General features: G+C 54.5%; 2 protein-coding genes across 8 annotated transcripts; one reads left to right on the forward strand and one right to left on the reverse strand.

The window, feature by feature from the left end:
* Positions 1 to 419: 419 nt before the first annotated feature.
* Positions 420 to 7,231, reverse strand: FAM167B (family with sequence similarity 167 member B). 5 transcript variants are annotated; one of them, XR_012642414.1, is made up of 3 exons: positions 6,624 to 7,230; positions 1,320 to 3,088; positions 420 to 906 (listed from the first exon to the last, which is right to left on the reverse strand). XR_012642414.1 is itself a non-coding variant. In XM_074976210.1 (2 exons), the coding sequence occupies exons 1-2, from the start codon at positions 6,936 to 6,938 to the stop codon at positions 2,825 to 2,827; spliced, it is 576 nt and encodes a 191-aa protein (XP_074832311.1). In that variant the 5' UTR covers positions 6,939 to 7,231; the 3' UTR covers positions 420 to 2,824. The 5 variants fall into 5 exon arrangements, 2 of the variants coding, with proteins under 2 accessions (XP_074832311.1, XP_074832309.1); XR_012642412.1 differs by having other exon boundaries at positions 1,307 to 3,088; XR_012642413.1 differs by having other exon boundaries at positions 1,056 to 3,088.
* Positions 7,232 to 9,430: 2,199 nt separating this feature from the next.
* Positions 9,431 to 21,912, forward strand: LOC142001429 (myotubularin-related protein 9-like). 3 transcript variants are annotated; one of them, XM_074976660.1, is made up of 12 exons: positions 9,431 to 10,003; positions 10,991 to 11,314; positions 12,066 to 12,125; positions 13,288 to 13,396; positions 15,985 to 16,110; positions 16,967 to 17,140; positions 17,631 to 17,848; positions 18,222 to 18,383; positions 19,171 to 19,312; positions 19,870 to 20,090; positions 20,900 to 21,051; positions 21,244 to 21,912. In XM_074976660.1, exons 1-12 carry the CDS (start codon positions 9,801 to 9,803, stop codon positions 21,420 to 21,422), a joined length of 2,070 nt encoding a protein of 689 aa, XP_074832761.1. In that variant the 5' UTR covers positions 9,431 to 9,800; the 3' UTR covers positions 21,423 to 21,912. The 3 variants fall into 3 exon arrangements, with proteins under 3 accessions (XP_074832761.1, XP_074832762.1, XP_074832763.1); XM_074976662.1 differs by having other exon boundaries at positions 9,445 to 10,003; positions 11,090 to 11,314; XM_074976661.1 differs by lacking the exon at positions 12,066 to 12,125 and having other exon boundaries at positions 9,437 to 10,003.
* The last annotated feature ends 119 nt before the right edge of the window (positions 21,913 to 22,031 follow it).

Below are 22,031 nucleotides of genomic sequence, written 5' to 3' on the forward strand. Positions count from 1 at the left end.
GGTGATCAATGGATTTTATTGATCAAAACCCCCCAAAAATGGTCACGAGGCTCTCCCATAGAATTAAAAGTGTCAATAACATGGACTGCCCCCCCTCCCCCTTTTTTTTTTTTTTTTGCAAAAGATTAAAAAACACCTGACTCAATTTTTCAATTAAACCTTATTGTATTAACAGTTTCAGCTGGGTCTAATTCTTATTCAATCCAGGAAATCTTCCTTTCTGTTGAATAGTGACAGAGAAGGAGCCGTGCTAGTCTATACACCATCAAAACAAAAAGTAGTCAAGTAGCACTTTAAAGACAAGCAAAATAGCTTATTAGGTGAGCTTTCGTGGGACAGACCCACTTCTTCAGACCATAGACATGGTCTGGCTTTGGTCTGAAGAAGTGGGTCTGTCCCACGAAAGCTCACCTAATAAACTATTCTGCTAGTCTTTAAAGTGCTACTTGACGGCTTTTTGTTTTCATTTCTGTTGAATGTTGTGAGTACAATGATTGTTCACTGGAGTCCTTCAGAGGGACTCCGAGCTCTTTGTTCTAACGGCGGTAGTGTGCGTTATGTTTAGAGCCGTGAACTTGGAGTCAGGACCAATGTTCCCTCTAATGTTTTCCACCCCCCGTGTGGAATAATTTTATGTGCACCGAGGCATGTGCAGATGTGCACCACCAGTTTTCAAAAAAATCCTAGGTGGGGGGGCGCTTTGCTAATCAGCTGGGTGGCATTTGAACGTCTCCTCAGTGTCTGCACAGGGAACACGGGGCAGGACTCCTGGGTTTCAGTTCCTGGCTTTGGAAAGAGAAGGTATTTCAATGGTGTGAGGAGTAGCTGGTGGCTCACATCTCCTAGGTTGTCTCTCGCCAGTTCTGTCATAGGCTCGTTCCACGTCTTTGGAGCATTTTCCCCCATCTAAAATAGAGGAACGATGCCAGTTTGAATAGAATTTGTAAAGTGCTTTGAGATGCCGGGATGAGCGCAAATTAATCCGTTATCCATTATGATTGTAAAAACTAATGTCCCCCTCGTAATTACCCTCCCGAAGGAGATTCCGGGCTCACCTCTAAAAAGTGTCAGGGGAAAACCGCCAAGTCTCTTCAGGGAGCACGCAAAAGTCCATGAGCAGGAGACAGCTCGTTGTGCGAGAAGGTGAAACAGAGAGCACAAGCAAGATGCCTCTTTGCACGGAGAGGAGAAGAGGTTAGCTAGGTGGGGTTGCTCCCGCCCTGTGAACTGGGCGCCTGCCTCCTCTGTGGCCCACAGCTAAACCGAGTGGAAACAACAATGCTCAGCGGAAGCGCGAGCGACAAACCTGATGTTCTCACCGTGCTGTGCGACGGCAGCAGAAAGCCCAGGGCGTGGAGGGGGAGAGGGGACCAAACCACTCGCCAGCTGGGTCAAGGGCGGGTAGAATGAGCGGCCGGAGTTGGAAGAGAGGGCAGGTCAAAGGCTGAGAGAATCCAGGCAGCACCCTTACTGTGTGGTTCCACCTGGCCTGCGTCTTTGCCTGTGGGAGGCAGGGTCTGCCACATCGAGGGGAGCTGACTGTGTGTATGTCCCTGAGCAGACATGTGACGAAGCTAGGTTGCCTGTGTGAGAGAGAGAGAGAGAGATGGAAAGAAACGAGGACACCTGTGCAGACGCCTTCTTTTATTTCTGCACGGAAACTTTTTTTCTGCAGCAGCGAATGGGACCCAGCAGCATAATACGCATCTCAGACGCCTGAGAGCAATCACCTCCCTCCTCCCCTTCCCAGCTGGGCCACGAGGCTCGCATGCTGGGGAGGATTCACCCAGCAGCTCCCCAAACCCTGCCCCCTCCCTGCATGTACCTGCCATTGCAGCCTGTGCGCCGCTGGCCCTGCAGTGCTAGCATTTCTGGGATTCACATAAATGCATAGCACTGCGTATTACAGAGGCTGCTTCCTAAGCTAGGACCCAGCTTGGCTGAGGAGGGACAGGCCCCGGCTTGGCTGGACTGAGCCAAGGTACTCGGAAGAGAGGGATTCCCTCTAATTTTTTTTTTCATCTGAGGGCAGAATAAATGTTGTTTTGTGCACTGAGGCATGTGCCGATGTGCACCACCAATAGAAATGCATGGTGCCGGCTGTGGGCCCTCTGCTAATCAGTTGGGCGGCACCTGAAGCTCTCCTGGGCGGCTGCCGAAGAGCTCAGCTCACGGGGAACCCCTGGTGCAGGAGGCCACTGCAGGGCTTGTGATCTGGCCCTGGAGGCTTTGAATGATCCTCATCTGGTGGGCAGAGCGGGGCTGTTCCTCTCTGTGGCCGGCACAGGCTCCACAAAGCATGTCCACCCGTCTTCGTGAGGCAGGCCCAGAAGAAGTAACGTCACAGGCTCCAGTTGGTCAAGGCTCGGTGCTGCACAGACTGGGCAGGTCTCTGCACCCGGGGCGGCAGCCAGTCCACGCTGTGTTATCCCAGCCTCAGTTCAGTCCGGTTTGGTTTCTAGTAGGCTGCTGGGACGCAGCAGGGACCGGCCAGAGGCGGCTGTGAATGGCAGGAGAGGTCTGGATAGTGGGGCTGCGGCTTCTGCTCAGCGGCTGCCCGATGAGCTCACACACCTGCAACACCACCCACCAGGGATGGGAGAAACACCCCATGCACTCCCCGGCCGCAGTGGCTGTAACTGGGCCGACCACTCGGCTGGCCTGGATACAACCTGACCCATCAGCTCATGACCTGAACTTCGGCCTGAGGCCCTAGCTACGCGCAGGCCCACAGGCCGGGTGCAGAAAGCAGTCCCTGCTAGCACTCCCGGCCGTGGCTGGGTGCGAAGAGGTGCCCAGCGGGGGCACAGCAGGGCTGGGGCTGTCAGGAGAGGGAGAAACGCCGGGAATTGATGTTCATGCGTGTGACCCCGATGTGCTTGAGCGGGGTGGAGAGCCAGAAGGTGGCCTTGGGGGGAATGTTGCAGAGCAGGTCCGAGTCCTCCTCGCAGCCCTCCAGGCCGAAGGTGGCATCGTCCAGCATCTCCTTGTGCTGGTGGCAGGCCTGCTCCATCTTCAGCTGGTGGATCCGTCCCCGCAGCCGCATCAGCTGCCGCGCCAGCTGGTGATCCATCGCCTGCATCTCCTGCTGTGCAGAGGAGGGGAAAGGGGAGCCGTTAGGGGTGCAGCCGGAGCCAGGTCACCCCGTCGCTGAGCCAGAGAGCGGCCCCAGTGCAGTGCCGCGCAGCCAGAGCCACAGCCAGGCAGAGACCCACAGACAGAGATACCGACACGGGGGCTGCTCCGAATGGCAGCCAGTGGCACAGAGCCCAGGTCAAGCACCCAGGCTTGCAAGGATGGGGCTGCCACGCTAAAACGAGCTGCGTGGGTGTTGTTGGCCGGCTGGCGCTCAGGCTTTGAAGCCTGGAGGCGGCGTAGAGGGGCTGGAGAGCCCATGCTGCCGTATCTGCTTAGCTATTTTTAGCCTGATGGCCTGAGCTGCATAACGAGGCTCTGAGAATCGCTGCCGCTTGCTGTGTAGACATCCCTATGGAGACGCACCAGTAGAGACGCCTGGACACTGACACACACTGAGACAAGCGGTCACCCAGAAAGTCAGGGACAGAGAGACGAGACATGCATACATACACATATACTGCAGGGACAAACCCTGAGCCATGCGAACACACAGAGGTAAGGTGGAGACACCCTGCAGGGACAGCAGCGAGACATGCGAACACAGAGAGACAGCCTGACAGAGACACCTAGAGAAGCACAGAGACTCACAGACACCCAGCTGCAGGTGGACAGAGAGAGAAAGCTAAACCGTGGTACTCATGGACAGAGAGACTCACGGGCGGAGAGACATGCAAATATACTGCGATGCACAAACAGAGACACCCCCCCCCGGAGATATCTGGACAGTGAGAAAGACACACAGAACTGCACAGACTCAGAGACAGCTCCACAAACGCAGAGGTGCAAACTGACTGAGTGCAGACAGCCAGAAAGACTGACGCATGCAAGCAGCTCCAGGTAGGTGGGCAGTGCTGGGGACAAAAAGGCAACGCACAGCCGCACTGATGGAGAAACGCAAACACACGGAGACACGTACGCACAGCTGCGGTCTACTCTACGCTAAACAAAGCAGCGTCGCAACACATGGGCTACAGCTACGCTACATTCCCCTTTCGGGGGGGAATGCAAACGAGGGCGATTGACGATGCAAATGAAGCTTCACTGGCATAATCTCACGTGATCCGAGAACAAAAACAGCAGTGTAGCCAGGCTTCCCTCAGAAAAAAGCCCCGTTTTCGAAAGAAGCCTTAGTCCTGAAAAAAATGCAGTACAAGGCTTCTTTCGAAAAAGGATTTTTTTTTTCCCAAAAGACCCTCACCTACACTGCTTTTACTCTTGGGAAAAATCTCTTCCAAAAACGCAATCAGAAGAGATTACGGAAATGAAGCGTGAGATTGGTAAATCAGCAAGCCATTTGCATTTTTGATTTCCCTCATTTGCATTTCTCTTTCAAAGGAGAAATGCAGCATAGACGCAGCCGTAGTGTCGAGAACACCTTGAGCAGGCAGAACACATGCAGTGGCCCACGTCCGGGCCGCTGAGCTGACCAAACCTTACACCAGCCCTGACTGTAACAGTTGCTTGCAACCCCAGGAGCAAGGTGTTTCCTTTGGGTCTGGCTGAGCTGGTGCTGGCTACAGCCACTTCCTCCTGGCATGGAGAGGATGCTATGACCAGTGTTCCCCGTAAGCAATGCCATTGGGTGGCCACTCAGGAGAGATTCAGATGCTGCCGTGCCCTCAGCTAGGTTTTGTGTTTCAGAGTGGTGCACATTTGCACATGCATGTAAAAATATTCTGCACAAGGATGGAGAAGATCAGCAGGAACATTGGTCATGACCCCTGCAGCTGGCCTGTGTCTTGTGCACACACCCACCCCCCCGCCACCAAATTCCAGCCTCCAAGACAGTGCCACACTCTTGGAAATCTGTGGAGCCCTCACTCCTACAATACGGCCCTAGGGAACAGGTGTTCCAAGAGTCCCAGAATGGACTGGCCCGATGAGATGCTTATGGATGGACGGGGATGGTTCAGGGAAGTTACTTTGCTGTGTACCCACGCTAAGGCACTGCCAGGGTAATGCTGTGACCCCCTTCCAGGCAGGGGTTCCCTCCGCAGCACACCTGGGCTGCGTCTACACGTGCACGCTACTTCAAAGTAGCGGCACCAACTTCGAAATAGCGCCCGTCACGTCTATACGCGTCGGGTGCTATTTCGAAGTTAACTTCGACGTTAGGCGGCGAGACGTCGAAGTCGCTAACCTCATGAGGAGATAGGAATAGCGCCCTACTTCGACGTTCAACGTCGAAGTAGGGACCGTGTAGACGATCCGCGTCCCGCAACGTCGAAATTGCCGGGTCCTCCATGGCGGCCATCAGCTGGGGGGTTGAGAGACGCTGTCTCTCCAGCCCGTGCGGGGCTCTATGGTCACCGTGTGCAGCAGCCTTTAGCCCAGGGCTTCTGGCTGCTGCTGCTGCAGCGGGGAATTCATGCTGCATGCACAGGGTCTGCAACTCATTGTCGGCTCTGTGGATCTTGTGCTGTTTAGTGCAAGTGTGTCTGGGAGGGGCCCTTTAAGGGAGCGGCTGGCTGTTGAGTCCGCCCTGTGACCCTGTCTGCAGCTGTGCCTGGCACCCTTATTTCGATGTGTGCTACTGTGGCGTGTAGATGTTCCCTCGCAGCGCCTATTTCGATGTGGTGCTGCGCAACGTCGATGTTGAACATCGACGTTGCCAGCCCTGGAGGACGTGTAGACGTTATTCATTGAAATAGCCTATTTCGATGTCGCCACATCGAAATAGGCTACTTCGATGTAGGCTTCACGTGTAGACGTAGCCCTGGAGAGACAGCTCACCCTGACACCCACACAGCTCACACCCACACACAGCTCAGACGTGCACGGAGAGCTCTCATACCCACGCACAGCTCACACTGACACGCACAGCTCACGCCCAGAGCTCACACCCACCCATCACTCACACTCACACTCACGCACACAGCTCACACTCACAGAGAGCTCATCCTCTCCCACCTCACATTCACTCACACGTGCACACAGAGCTCACACTCATCACACCTACAAATGTTCAAAGAGAGCGTAGGTTGAATCCCAGCTGTGGCCAAGGCACCCGTCCGATGCCAGAACTAGGGAGAAAGGTTGGCACCAAAATGGGCATGTTGGCATCAGAATGGCTCATTTGTGTGTGGCCAAGAGGGTGCCGCACGCTGGCTGGGATTCCTGGGGCTCTATGCTGGGAAATGAGCCCTGCTCAGGGTGCAAAGGGTGAGAAGAAACAAGACCTGCCTAGTGCCACCTTTTAAGTACACATCTCTGGGTGTGACACCCAAGCCAGGTACAAACAGGACGGCTGAGCAGCCAGCCCATGACGGGGGCTCTCTCCTTCCCCGCCAGGATTCTCATCCTCCCTGACTGTTCCCTAGCTGTTCTCTGCCCATTGCTGGGGGGGCTTAGCAGGTCAAGCTGAGCTCCTCAGCCCAGGATCCCCATTGCTGTGGGGCCTGCGTTCATGCCTGAAGATCTCCTGCCTTCTCTGGCCCGTTCCTCTCCTCCCAAAGCAGCCATGCTCCCAACAGGGAGGTACTCACCAGCTCCTTCCTGAGCCACTCCAGCGCATCATCCATGGTGGCAAACCCACAGATGCTCCCAGCTGGCCCGTCAGCTCGATTCCCCTCCAGAAAAACCTCCCTGCCCAGATCCTCCTTCAGTTCACCAACGGTTCCCTCCTGGACCCCATTCCTCCAGGACTGGCTCTGCACTCGGGCCTTCCACGCCAGGTAGGACGGCCTCCTGGTCTGCAGCTTCAGCTTGGCTGTCAGAGCCTTCAGGCCGTCCAGGCTCTCCTTGTCTGAGTTCGACTCCTCTTCTCCCAGCTCCTTGAACTGCAGGTGGCAGAAGGACATGGCTGTGCTTGCAAGGTGCAAGGGAGAGGAGTGCAGCTGGTGGCAGAGCTGGCTTGCTCTGTCTGTGTGTGTGAGTATGAGAGCTATTTATTTCTGGAATGAACAATAAAACCTCAGAATGCCAGTGATGATTATAAAGGAGCAGGAACTTTAATTGCCTGGAGGCCCGGGGAGGTGTTGTTTTTTAGCTATCTGATTGTCTCTCCGGTAGGAGACACCCTGTTCTTTGAAAGGAAGTTTCAATGGGGACATAAAGGCCTGGAGGAGCGAAAAGTAATTTATCCCACAGACGTGCCTTCCCGTCCTGGTCTATTATTGGGACTGAAGTGACACTGATTCTCCACCCAGCTCTGCTATCAAGGGAGGCTGAAAGGTCACTTGAGATGCGGAGCTGTTACGAAGCTAAAGGAAAAAAAACTCGACTCTGTTCTGGGCCCTTCCTGCTCCACCGCCAGGCACTTATATAGCAACCAGGCTGGATCATGCAGTGTGGGGCAGATCACGCTGGAGAAGAAAAGTTAGAGCAGTGGGAGAAAACATTTTAGGTCAGGCTCCACGTTTCATCCCTGCAATTAGCAGGACGCTCCCACCCCCAACCTGTCATGTAATTCAAACCTAATGGAAATTTCAGTTACGTTCAGATGAAAAAAAAAAAAAACAACCCTTTCAGCATTACAACAACCTTGTGCGTTACAAGCAGTGGTTCCCCATCTTTGATACTGGTAGTGATCTCAGGCAAGGCTCTTAATAGACACTTGCAGTAAGTAATTGTCTCCCCGCCCTTCGCCCCCTCCCCACCTTCTGTGCTATAGAGCTGGTGTGTCAGTTTTCCTTTCACTTCTTCCTATCTTTCTGTTAAATTCTCATGGTGCCAGCTTCCTTGGGACGGAATTTCCCCATCTGCAGCAGTGGGTCTGTCCCACGAAAGCTCATCACCCAGTAAAGCATTTTGTGAGTCTTTAAAGTGCTGCAGGACGGCGGGTTTCTTTCACGAAGATACAGACGAACACAGCTCCCTCTCTGTGCCCTTTCAGCCCGTGTGAGAAAATAAGCCTGTAGAAGGGAAAAGCTCTCTGGGCCCATCTCCACATGTGAACACAGGGACACCGAAACAGGACCGTATTTACATTTTTTTTTAATGAGACGCGTGAACCTGAGACCCAGCAGCCAATGGTGTTGCACCCCCCCTATGAAATTTCACACCCTCCAGAGGAGTTCCCTCGCCCCCCACTTTGTGCAGCCTTGTGGCAGAGGAAGAAGAGCCCTGGCACAGAAGAGCTAGTGCAAAGCCCCCAAGAAACAGCCCCCAACCCCCAAGGAACCCCTCGGCCACGCCTGGGGCAGAACTGCAAGGGCCCCCTGCAGGCAGCAGCACAGCTGGTGTGCCACCTTAGCCACAAGGTCCATGGTCAGCTCTGAATGGGCTTGAGGCATCTCCTGTGCAGATCACTGGAGCTGTGCTGACTTGGCTGCACAGCCGTTGTGGTCCATTCAGAGGGACAGCACAGCAGAAGTGTGTGGGTTTGCTGCTCCGCGCCCTGGGGATGAGGGTCCCTGGACCCCAGCTATAGGGCCTCCTAGACGTACAATTCTGCTAATAAATCCCTCCTTTGGAGGGCTCTCATTGGTCACCCGCTCCCCAGCTGTGCTCAGGGCATCTGGCCAGGTCACTTTAACTCATGGCTTATTTACTTCTCCGCAGCTGTGCTGCATTTAAGGTGGAACCCGGGGCCCTGGCGAGAAGGGATGACCTCCAGAGATGGCTGGGGGAGCAGACGGCTGCATTTCCTACCCAGGAGAGAAAACCAAGGACTATTCCACACAGGGGGACCAGAGAAAAATGCCCAGCCTGGGACAGCAAAAGAGCCATGGGGTGTATGGGTCCCAGGGAATCGGGGCAGGGATCCTGGATGCTTCCGAGTAATAAAGACTAAGGAGCTGGTTCCAGGAAGTGGCCCCAGGGGAATTCTGTGTAACAGAGCCCGCAGAGCTGCGTCTAGGCAGGGGTCCTGGAAACTGAAGGCAGTGCTGGGGCGAGGTGGAGCCTTCAGTGTCTGCGGGGAACTGTTTACTAGTCACTGAACATATGTCTAGCAGCTCCACCCACCCACCTACCAACGGTCCCCCTAATTTTTTCCATCTGTGTGTGGAACAAATTTTGTTGTGTGCACCACAGTAAGTACAGGCGTGCACCACCCCTAGAAACACAGGCTGCCGGCTGTGGGCACTCTGCTCATTAGCTGGGCGGCACCTGACTCTCTCCTGGGCAGCTGCCCAAGCGCTCAGCTTACAGGGAACACTGCCAGGCTCCCCCGGGTCTGTCTCTAGCCCTCTCCAAATGGAATGCCTCAGTCTTCCCATCGCCCACTGTGCCTGAGGGATCCTGTTTGCAAGAAGAGTGGCTTGGCCCCCTTACCACAGGCTCAGGTCTGGTGCCCAAAGCCCTGGGCCTCGGCAGGCAGGGTCCCCTTGTCCCCCCTGCTTCTACATTGAGGCCACTCCACTATCGCCAGGGCTTTACGGCCTCCACTGCCCCATCCTCCCCATCATCTCCAGCCTGGATCGTGTCCCCCCCACGCATCATGATCCCTGAGCCTGCAAAGAGCCTCCTGCCCGGTTCCAAGGCAAAGCTCCCGGATCCCAGCAGGGCCTGTCAGGCTCAAGGCTGGGCTTCTTCCTCCAGCCCAGGCCTCACACTGAAGGGAAACGAAACCCAGCGCTGGAGCCAGGCCACCTTAACTCTGACATCCTCCGTCTCTGGCTCGCGGGCCTCACCCACAGGGCCGGCAGCTTCTTCAGTTCCTGTTGCTGCCTTTCACAACCCCTGCACCAGTACATGCTGCTACAGCTGCCAGGTATTGCATGCCCGTTCCAGGAACCGCTGCGCCACTTCTCCCACTGCCAGCTCCGGGGCGCCCCTCACCGCTGGGGCATGGCTTCTCCAACCAAAGAATTCCTTGGCTGCCCGGATCCCAGGGCAGTGGGCACAAGCACTCGTTGAGCAGGATCTGCGCTGGCATTTCTCTGCTGAGCCAGCTGTCCAGCTGCAGCCAGTCCAGTCACAGGTAAGGGCAGCGGCCATCACCAGGGGCCGGATGTTGGGTATTAACCACCTGCTTCCAGCTGTTGCTTCTGGGAAGGAGAAGCCCGTTCCCTGAGATGGGACGGCCATCCCTGCCTCCACCCCTTCCTTAAGGGCAAAGGGAAGGTTCTGTCTAATGCCTCTGTAGGGAGCCAGTCCAAGGGAAGGAGCTCTCAAGAGGTTTCTGGTTTAGAAAGGGGTCTATTCTGGAGCCCAGCATGCCTGGGAATTGAGGCAGGGGGCTAACGGCAGAGAGCAGACTGACCCCTCAGCTTTGGGCCAGGGCTGGGTTTGTACAGCACCTAGCGTAACGGGGCCCTGATCGCTGATTGAAGCCACTCTGCACTCCCATGCTGCACATGCTAAATAATAACCATAGCTTCTTTCAGGGAAGTGTCTGGATTTTCTCCCGCAGCTAAACATATCTGGTTGCAATCATAACCTTTAAACAGTAACCTGGGGGAGGACCAATACGGCTGTACCACACGCCATGTACACAGACGCAAGGAGGGGCACGTCAGCCATCTGAGCAGAGGCCTGGGCACTGGGAACTCCGCCCATGCACTGAGCCTAGCTCTGCCCTGACTCCCTCTGAGTCCTTGAGTCGGCCACGTCGCCTCTTGGGGCCTCAGTTTTTCTAGCTGTATAGTGGAGCTGCTGATATTGGCTCACCTCCCAGGATCTGAGAGGGCTGAGTTAGGTAATGCCCCGCCAGTTCTGTGCAGATGCAGAGGCCAATGCGCCCCAAGTGGGGATCAATGTGAGTCATTTGAGAAGGGGGTCAGATAAATCAATGGCGAATAAACTGCAGGGGATGACCCCAGCCTGGCCTAAGACAGTACAGTGGAAGGAGGGAAGCGCAAAGCTGCAGAAAGGGGGTGGGAGAGATCATAGCCAGGATGCTACGTGCCTTCCTCGGGCTGTCCTACACATCTCACCAAGTCTCCATCTCCTCTTCTGGCCATTGCAGGGGCTGGCAGAGGACTTTGCCTGGTCCCTGTTGCCTCCCGCCCTTTGGGAAAGGCCACGTGGGGGCTGTCAGTGCCAGGTGCCCTGTGATCCTTCCTAGGCTTCAGCTCGGTGCCGCTGCTCTCGCCATGGAGTTTGCAGAGCTCATCAAGACCGCCAAGGTGGAGAACGTGCAGCTCTCCTGCCCGCAGCTCCCGCCGGTCCGGGGGACACTGTGCATCACCAGCCATCACCTGCTGCTCTCATCCCAGCCCGGTGCCAACGAGGAGCAGGGCCCACTGGAGCTTTGGCTTCTCATCCGGAATGTGGACTCTGTCGAGAAAAGGTGAATCCTCCCTGCCTACTCCCTGATGTCCAACCGGGGAGGAGCGTGTCTGAAACAGTCTCACCCTCAGAGAGAGATGCTGGGGGTGGCCACAGCTGGGACGGGCCCACTGGCTTCAGGGGGAGTCCTGCAGTTCATGCCTACAGGTCTCGGGGGCGGGGGGTGGACTCTGTCTCTTGTGTCCAGGCACCAGCATATTGTTCAGCTTTCACGTCTCCTCCCAGGCCCCTGGGTACCCCCCTGCTGTGGTCTGACCCAGAGAACAGCAGAATGGCTCTCACCAGCTCTGCCCCCTGCATGGAGCAGGGCCTGGGAGGAGACACTGAGGTCCAGAGGGGGGAAAAGTACCGCTAAAGTTACTTGAGTAAAAGTACAGCAGCTTTGGGGGAGTGGGGATGTACTTGAGTACAAGTCACGGGTGTCCCTCCAGAAAAACTACTTGAGAAAAAGTAACACACGCATGCGCACATCACATCTAGATTGTACTCAGGTACCCAGACGCTAAAGCAGCAACGCTGTCACTCAAGTAACGTCGTGGGTACTTTTTCCATCTCTGTGAGATCCACCTGCAGCCTCCAAGACTAATCATCCCAGCTGAGCTCTGGCTCCAGCATGGTGGAGCATCTGGTCAGGGGACAGAATGGGCTCTCACCTCTTTTTCCTTTCTCTCCTCTGTCGGTGAAGCTAGCCCGACAGTGCCCCTAACCCCTGGGTCCTGTGTAGTAACCTCTCTTCTTTCCTTGTGACTCAGCGTTCAGAACCTAGGCTGGTACGAACCCTCCGGGACTAACAGCTCCCAGCGAGACACCAGGTTTGGCTTTCACCCCCGCATGCTTCCGTAACCTCCCAAAACTGGCAGGCTTTGCACTAATCAAAGACCAGCTTCCTGCTCAGCCACACGGGGCCGCGGCACCAGGGACCCTAATCTGCAGCGTTTGCATTAGTAACCTTTCCCCGAGAGGGGTGGGGAGGGCCCTGGCCTCATTGCTTCTCCTAGGAGTAGGGGAGAAGGTGGGGACTGGCAGCCAGAGTGAACTGCACCCCAGTTTTAGCCTTCAGGGATGATCCACCTTCCCTCGGAAGTTGGTGGGCAATGCGCCTGAGCTGCCCCAGAGATTGGAAACCCCCATCGTTTACACCATGGTGGTCTACACATGCTCTATCCCACACTCCTTAGTCTTCCCATTCGTACCCTCCCACATTCGCACAGACACAGGTGTTCTTGCACAATCACACGCTTACCCATCCTCCAGCCAGTGCAAACTGTTGCCCAGCGAAGATACACAGCTCCCAGGCTGGGATGAGCTCTCCCAGCAGCAGCTGGAGCAACAAAGCCATAAGAAGTATTCTAACCCACGTGCATTCTGGTACACACTCAAATTCTCACCTGTGTCTGTCATGTTTCCTCTTACATCCATGTACCTATGCCCATGTGCACCCACCCTGTCATGGGCAGCAGCTGGGGTCTACCTGGTGGGGTTTGGATCTTGGTTGATACAGGACTGTGCTTAGAATTTAGGGGGCTGTATGCAGTACCATTAAACCGATGTCCCTATGTCCGATAACAGCTGGTGGGGACAATGATTTTTAGACCTGTTATTTTACCATCTTTGGCAACACCCGCATGAAATATTTGTAATGCCAATTTTAAACTCAGGTCCTGTCGACTAACAGTAAATTGAGAAACTGGCGGGCTATATCTAGGGTAAGCAAATGCCTGTCAAATGGCTTTGTTACCACTTGAATGGCTCTTTCACAGTTCCATATTCAGCTAAGAGGTCTGGCAGGCTTTTTCACTTCCAAGTTAACTAGATCCTCTCTTGAGGAAGCAGAGCTGCAGAAGGACGATAGGAAGAGAGAGATGGGTGGGCATTAAGACCCAGTGGTGCCCCAAATTTTCAGATGCAGTGTATTCTGTGTATGGGTGAAGACATAGGTCTGACGTCCAGCTCCTGTCCTGCATCTCCCCACAGGGTGGCGAATTCCATGGGCACAATCACCCTCAAGTGCAAAGACCTGAAGGTGCTGCAGCTGGAGATCCCGGGAATGGAGGAATGCCTCAACATCGCCAGCTCCATTGAGGTCAGTCAGTGCCAACTAATGGCTCCAAGATTCATTTCTGGAGAAGAGAATGGCCCTTTGGTCCCCCCAGTGCGTAGATGGGGGCTGGGCTGGGATTAGAAGTCAGCCAAATGCAGCTCCTGGAAAGATTCTTTCCAGAGCATGGCAGGTTTTGACATTTGGCAAGAGAGGCAATGTCCCTGTGGTGTTTGTACTGAGTTCATTATTAACCCGAGCAAATATTGCCTTTCCTCTGGCCTTTATTTGTCCTTTCTGAGGCACCTGCTGGGTCTGTCCTACTAGCACATGGTGATGACTTAGGAGGCATCCAATGGCAGCTCCGCTGAGAGCTGCATTGAACACTTGACCAGGGTCTAAAAGGTGTTGGCTTGCAACCCAGTCCTGCTCCCTGACCACTCAGTGGAAGTTTTGCCATTGACTTGAATGGAGGCAAGATTAAGACACGCTCATCTTAAATGCGAATACATGGCCCAAAGAGATTACGGGTCCTAGGATGCAGGGCGCTGTTTTAATTCAGCACTGCATGCTGAGGCTGCACTTTCCAGGGGATGCACTTCCATATGGAAGAAAGGGAAAGTTGACAATAATTGATATCTATCACAAGTTAGGGATTGTAGAAATTGGTAAGGGGGAATGAAAAAAACCTAAGAAGAAATCTCTGACCAGCAGAATTAATGACAACAAGAAGGAATATTTTAAATGCACTAGGAACAAAAGATATCACAACACAGGTATTTGTTTTCTACTAAATGGAAAAGGTAGAATTATCAAAAAGAATGAAGAAAAGAGAGAAGTATTGAGTAAATATTTCTGTTCTTTTTTAGGGGTGGGGGGAAGTATCTCATTACATATGGTAATACTCAAACACTCTCTCCATTCCACTACTATCTCTGGAGGATGTTAAACAAAAGGTACTAAGAGAGAGATCTAAATCAGCGTTTCTAGATAACTTGGATCCAAGAGTTTTAAAAGACCTGGCTGAGAAGTTAACTGGCCCACTAATGTTGATTTTCAATAAAGTTTGGGGCATTAGGGAAATTACAGAAGACTGGAAGAAAGCTAATATTATGCTGTTTTTTTAAACAGTAAATCTGTGTAATTATAGGCCTGTCTGCCTGACATGACTCCCTAGCAAGATAATGGAGGACCTGATTCAATAAATATGTTAATTAAGAATTAAAAAAGGGAAATGTAATTTATGCAAATTAACATGGGTTTATGGAAAACAGATCCAGTCAAACTAACCTCATATCTTTTTTTGATGAGTGTGCCAGTTTCAGTGATGAAGATAGTAGTATTGACATAGCATATGCAGACTTCTCTAAGGCATTTGGTTAGGTACTGCTAAGTCATTTTAATGAAAATACCAGACAGCTGTAAAAAGTCACATGACATATATTAAATGGGAGTAAAACATGGCTGATTGGTTGATCTCTAGAGTAATCCTCATCAAATGGATGGGGGAAGTTGGGTGGATAACCAGCTGTGCCCAGTTCTGAGGCCCTCCATTCAAGAAGGCTGTTGATTAATTTGAGGGGTTTAGAGAAGAGACACGAGAACTACATTAAAGGATTAGAAATGTGCCTTGTGTAACCACCCACAGGTGGACTCAAATCTGGGATTCAATAGGGTAGGACCTTCACCCCTTTAGCTAAAGAAAGAGAAGGTTCAGGAGTGACTTGATCTCAATCTGGAAAGACCTACAGGGGAACATCACAAAGAACAGGGGCGGTAATTAAGCTTGGGCACTCCCCCCCCCCCCACTGCTTCTTTTAAATGCTCTGCTGTAGGAATGGGGAGAGGGAGGTCTTTGGTCCATGTTATGCAGGAGGTCAGGCCAGAGCAGGGCTCGTAGCTTTCCTTGATCAACTTGTGAGGCTCAGGGCTCCCCTGGATCTCTGTTCCCAGCCTCCTCCCCAGCTGCTGGAGTTGGGGAGCCCAGAGCCTTGCAGACGTGATCAAGGCAAGCCAGGGTCACACCTGGGTCCAGCTTCTGCCTGGCAAAATGGAGGAAATGGCTCACACAAGTGCTCTCTGCAGGCACTGCCCCCATTGCTCCCCTAGACCCTTACCCTGCTGCTACACCCCTCCTATCCAGACTCCCACCCTCCGGCTGCACCCTGCCCACCTTGAGGGGTGGCTAGAGAAGTGGCTTTTGCTTCTCACCTGTGTGCGACCCTGATTGAGTTTTCCATGGGTCAGTGGCCTCCAACCCACAAAAGATTCTTCACCCCTGGACTACAGGATCACAGTGGTCCCTTTGGGCCTCTAGGGATGAAAGATGAAGACAGCTGTGGGCCACACTCACTCTCTGCCTGGCACCCAGCCCAGCTCAGCCATTTATTCCTCCTGCCATTAACTTAAGATTAGATGTGGGTGCAAAGGAGGCCCCAAGGCCCAGTATGTGTGGTGTTATCCTGTCTCATAGCTGCTGTCTTTGCACAAGCTGCATTTGGGATGCAGGATGGCTCTAGTGGGCTGTGCTAGCCTTTTCCTTGCAGGCAGGCAGTGTGGTGTGTGTGCTGGTCCATATTGCTATGAATAGCGACCAGCTCTAGGTGTGTGTTCATCCTTGTGCTTTCTTCTAGGCCCTCTCTTCCGTGGATTCAGTGATGATGATGTACCCATTCTTCTGCAGACCGCGAAACATGAAGCTCAAGGATGGATGGCAGCTTTACCCCCTCCAACATTACCACCAGCAAATTGCCTCCCAGGTGGGTATGGAGAGGCAGAAGCCTTGTAATGAGAAATCAGTGAGCAGAGGGATCAGACTGGAAACCACTTTCAAGATAGGATGTGGGGGTTGAGCCACAGCATACACAACACACAGGCCCAAGGGGAAGTGGATCATTTCACACAGGGGGGACCCACCCCGCACACAGGTCAGAGAATGCGCCAGATCTGAGCCGTGTTCCCGGAAAGCTGAGCGCTTGGGTGGCTGCATAGGAGAGCCTCAGGTGCCACCCAGCTGATTAGCAGAGCAGCCACAGCCGGCAGCCTGTGTTTCTATTGATGGTGCACCTGTGCACATGCCTCGGTGCACATGACAAAATTTATTCCACCCACAGATGGAAAAAAATTAGAGGGAATGCTGGATCTGAGTGGATGCAAGGGCTCATGAGGGGGGGCAATGGCAGGTGTACTGGTAATGGGAGAGGCTCACAGGAATGGGGTTTGGTCAAGAGGAAGATGGCACATGGAGTCTGTGAACACAGAGGATGGGCTGGGAAGCAGAGATGGAATCTGACATCTGTCCTGCCAGACTGCTAGGCCAATGCAGCCTGGATCTGTAGCAGTAGAAAGTTATCGCCATCCATGCAGGAGACTAATTGTGGGGTTCAGTCTGGTCCCAAATGGGACAGGGGTCCACATCATGAGACACCCTCTGCAACTGGCCCACTCCCCACCATTCTCTGCAGAGTCCAAGGACTATCTGCGTCATGGGGCTGCATGCTACAGCGGTGGGCCCTCTGGGGCAGAGTAGAATAGATGCTCACAATCCAATCCCACCCAATCCATCCCCTTGGGATGAGAGCTGGATGCAGAGCCTGACATTTCTGTACTTCCCAGACAGATGTGTGGAGGCTGAGCTGTGTTAACAGGGATTTCGCCATCTGCCGCACTTACCCACCAACTGTAATTGTGCCAGCCTCAGTGGATGATAATGTTTTGAAGAAGGCCGCCCGGTTCCGCCAGGGGGGACGATTCCCCATCCTCAGCTACTATCACAAGAAGAATGGGATGGTGAGTCTCTTTGCCTTTCAGGTCCCCCTCTCAGCTTCTGACTGTGAGAGTGGGAAAGCTTCTGCAGACCAGTGCTTTGCCTGTTTCTCTGCTCACAACAGCACTATAGTCAGATACAATCTCTCTGAGGATCCCACAACGCTCCACCAACAAAAGCAGCCACTAGCATCACTCAAATGCAGCCACTTCTGGGGCGAGGCACTGCAGCTGTTTAACAGCTCACAGCAACACCACTCAACAGTGCTGTACAAGAGGCAACAAAGAATGCCGGCTCTAACAAACTGCAAGGAGAAATGGAAAAAGCCAGGTGATAACTATTGAATCCAAGCTGGAATTGGGCCAGGGCTCTGAGAGCACCTGGGTTTGCCCTGGGCACTCTCCTAGCTGAGTACCAAGTAAGGCAATGCCTGCTTAGCGTAATGTCTGTTTGTAGCAGCACCTAAGCCGAGGAAAGACAAAACCTTACTCCCCTGATGCCTCTGCCCTGCAGGTGATGCTCCGTAGCAGCCAGCCACTGATAGGGCCCAATAAGAAGCACTGCCAAGAGGATGAACTACTACTTAGCACCGTCCTGCAGAGAGGGAAGCGAGGCTTCATCATCGACACCCGCTCAGCTCAGGCAGCCAAGCAGGCTCAGATGATGGGTGGTGGCACTGAGCTGAGAGCCTCCTATCCCCACTGGAAGAGGCTGCACAGGCCGCTGGAGAGGTAAGGGCAGGAGCTCTCCCACCTGCAGTCTCACTGAGCTCCTGTTAGGGGGCTTGTGGCTTCCTCTGCAGTGCATGGGGCTCTCCGGCACAGTTCTTGCAGTGAGCACCTATACTGGACGCTCCCCACCTGCCTGTTTGTCTCTGTATATTGGAGGCTGGGCTATGCCAAGGCCTGGCCCACCCATTACACAGGTAGTTACTGATCTAGCTGTGCTAGTTTTGCAACCCCCTCCCCCAGAGGAATATGGACCCAGGCTCCAACCTTCCCCCCTCCTCAGGGCTGCCAGACTTAGTGGAAGAGCCTGGAAACCAGCACACACACACCCGCCCCGAGCCATACCCTGACAGCTTTCTCTCCCTCCCCCTCGCAGGGGCCGCCCCCTCCAGGAGAGTTTCATGAAGCTGGTAGAAGCCTGCAACGATCCTTCCGTCAGCATGGACCGCTGGCTGAGCAAGCTGGAGAGCTCCAAATGGCTGGCCCACGTCAAGGGAGCGCTGAGCACAGCCTGCCTGGCTGCCCAGTGCATAGAGAGGTAAGAGGAGGGAGTGGTGGGGTGGGGGCCGGTTCCCCTGCTGCCTGGTGCTACCACTTTTCCCAGGGAACAGCCTTTAAGCAGCTCCATGGGCTGCACGTGAGCTGGGGTCCTAGTGCCTTGAACTCAGGGGCAGTGTTATGGTTGTTGGTGCCCTTCACGTGGGAGGGTGGGCAGAGGAATAGCCACTGCGTGAGGCCAGAAGCAAGGCAGGGAGGCACGGGATGTGGGAACCCACATTTTACATAAGTTCCCTCCTGCCACCAGCCCCAGGGTCCCAGCAACCCCCAGGGCTGCACTCGCAGCCCCATGCTTGCCCCGAGCTTCAGCCTCCAGCCCTGTGAGGGTCCCCACCTCCCAAAGACATGGCCCCACAAAGGAGGACTGGATGAGCGGCAACTGAGTGCAGCCAGGAGTGGGCTGGAACCAGCACTACCTGCGCCTGGTTGTCCCATCCTGCAGCCACGGCCCTAGGCAAACACAGCATGTGGCTGCCTAGGGCACAGCTAAATTCGGCAAACCTTGTGTCCTAGGCAGCTGCGTATTCTGCCTGAATCTGACAGGGGAACAACCCCTTCTGTTCCCAGTCTTGCTCCCAGCCTCAGCGGTCACAGCCGCCTCTGGGTCTGTTTCCCCATCTGTGCTCCCGTCTCCCCCAGAGGCTCTCTTCAACCCTGGTGTTTCACTGTCTCACTGCAAAGGGCTTGGGGCGCCCCCCGACTCACCGGCCTGCAGGGGCCCCAGAGCACTTTCCTTTGGGTGATTTCCATGCTGCATTTGCCTTCAGGGAAGAGGCCTGCGTCCTGGTGCATGGAGCCGAGGGGACGGATACCACCCTGCTGGTGACGGCTCTGGCCCAGGTGATCCTGGACCCTGGTTGCAGGACACTGACTGGGTTCCAGAGCCTGCTGGAGCGGGAATGGATAGAGGTAACTCGCCCCTCCCTCCAGCTGGGGCGCGCTCTCTGGAAACGGGACCTGGCCACAGCAGCGCCAGCCAACGAACCCGGGAGCCCCACTGGAGGGTAGAGCAGCTCGTCCAAATCTCAGCCAGTTACCCTGGGGCCTGGAGCACTGGCCACCACCGCTGTTGAAAGAGCAGCAGCAGAAGGTGGAGTCCAGGAGCCCTTTGGGCTCTAAGGGACTGGCCGGGGGGGAGGCCCCTGCGCTGACTGCCTGAAGCCCCACCCCTTTCGTGGCAGGGAGCTAGCCCCCCCCCCCCCCCCCATCTCACTTTGGTCCCCTAGCCCACAGGGGCTGTCAGCCCCACTGCTCAGAGCAACACGGGCTTATGGTGAGGGGGCAGGGAGGATGTTCTGGTGCATCAGCCCCAGGCCAGCTCCCTCCCCTCATCCCTGGGCCTCAGCCAAGAGCCCTGGTTCCTGGAAACAGGCACGTCCAGCATGTACTTCGCCATGAGTGTGCCTGCTCGCTCCAGCCTCTTCCCACACCCCCATGATGGATTCCGCCCTCCCTTGGCTTTGCAGGCAGGACACCCCTTCCACTCCCGCTGTGCCCACTCCGCGTACTCCCACGCCCGGCTCAAGCAGGAGGCTCCCATCTTCCTCCTCTTCCTCGACTGCGTCTGGCAGCTGGGCCGCCAGTTCCCCTTCTCCCTGCAGTTTAGCGAGCGCCTCCTGCTGGTGCTGTTCGAACATGCCTACGCCTCTTGCTATGGGACTTTTCTGTGCAACAGTGAGAAGGAAAGGTGAGTGTGCAGGGCCGGTGCTGATCCAAGGGGATGCGCTAGCAAGACTGCACCTGGCCCCCACCTTGTTCTAGTTTCCAACCTGCTGGGGCAGCCCCCATCCATCTGATCAGTGATCTCCCATTCATGCATGTGTTTGCCCTGAGGAGGGTGGGGGAAAGTTACTGCCACCCCACCCTTTTGCCTCACTAATTACTGCTAAACCACCCCCACACGCCAGGGCAAAGCTGAAATGCCTCAGTGAAACAAACCCACAGGGATGGAGCTGATCTAATGTTACCTGGTTGGGGCTGAGCACGTCCAAACCAAACGTCCATTGACAGCCTATCCCTCTCCCCTCCATGTGCACCTTGGGGTCTCCACAGGGGGACTCAGGTGGTGTGAAGCCCAGGGCTTGGTTCCTCACCCCTGGCTCCCTCTTTTTGATATCCATGGACAGAGTAAATTTTATTACGTGCACCACTTAAAAAAAAAAAAAAAAGCACATGCTGCCCCCTGGGGGTGACTGGGGGCCCTCTGCTAACCAACTGGGCAGCTCCTGACTTGCTCCTGGGAGGCTGCCTAAGCTCAGGTTATGGGGAACACTGCTTCTCTCCCAGGCTACAGTTAGGCTCTAGTACTGGCTTCATGTGACTCCCATGAAAGGACACTCAATGTCTTCTAGCTCCTCCTTCACCAATGGGCAGGAGCACTGATTCAGGACAATGGGTTAACCTGCCTTAGCCCCAGGCCAAGTCAACCCTGCAGCCTACCAGTGCACTGCAGAAACCCAGGGAAGGGACTAAAATGTGGCTGGGCTGCTCCTGCAGGTGCTTGTGTGAAACAAAGGAGAAAACTCACTCCCTATGGTCCTGGCTGAACCAACCCAGCGAGTGGAAGAACCTCCTGAATCCTCTGTACACATACAATGCCCTGGTCATCTGGCCATCTGTGGAGCCTCAGAGCCTGCAGCTCTGGCAGGGTAAGTGCTGCTCAGGCTTCAGTCATTAGACAGTGACTCTTGCAATACAGCAGCCTGCTACCCCACAGCGCCAGGCCCCTGCAATCAGTCACACCATGGCTGCTCCTGTCCCTCGTTACAGGGAACAGTGTAACAGCTGCGGTTCCAGGAACCAGGCGCTACCCATAGTAACACAATCAATCTGTCTGGCAGGTTTGTTCCTCCGGTGGATCCGTTCCTCTCAATACTTAGACGAAGCCTGGGCAGAAATCCAGCGACTACAGAGGAATTGTGAAGATGGCCCCGAGGAGAGGTCAGGGTGCACACTGTGCCACTCACAACCAGACGCTGCTCACCCTCTGCCAGTCACAGGGACAGGAAACACAGGATGAACCAGCACGTAGGTGGCTGCAGCAGAGCAGCTGATCGCATCTCCCAGCTATTGCTCAGACTGTGCCAGAGACTGTGAGGACAGATGCTGCCTCTTACTGAGCAGGGTTTTGTGGGGAACAGAGGCTGGGATAACAGTGGGCGCAGGCCCAGGCTTGTGGCAGAATGCATCGAGTGGTTACAAAGAACAGACTGAGTTTGTTACAGTAACAGGCTCTCCTTTCAAAGGGGGACATTCAGGGCACATTTACACTGCAAGAAAAACTGCACTCAGGCTGGAGGTTTGCAGGGCTAAAATGAGATGTTCAACACCACAGCCTTCCATGGGTGGGAGGTAACTGTTTCAGGAGGAAAGTGAGCTCCGTCTCACTTCCTGCACAAAGCAATGGGGTTGCCTGCCGCTGTCATCTGCAAACCGAGCAGGCAGTAATGGTTTTCCAACTTGTTCACAGATGCAGTGATTTTGGGTCACAGTGGAGGGGAGATGCCATCGGACAGTGATGGGGAGGGAGGAGATTGATCTAGCATGACCAGGAAACCAGAGAGAAAATATCCTGAGTTTACTGACAGTCACCAGAAGAACTGACATGCTTTAACTCCCCCAGGCTATA

Source organism: Carettochelys insculpta, chromosome 24 (assembly GCF_033958435.1).
Source record: "Carettochelys insculpta isolate YL-2023 chromosome 24, ASM3395843v1, whole genome shotgun sequence".
Taxonomy (NCBI): Eukaryota; Metazoa; Chordata; order Testudines; family Carettochelyidae; genus Carettochelys; species Carettochelys insculpta.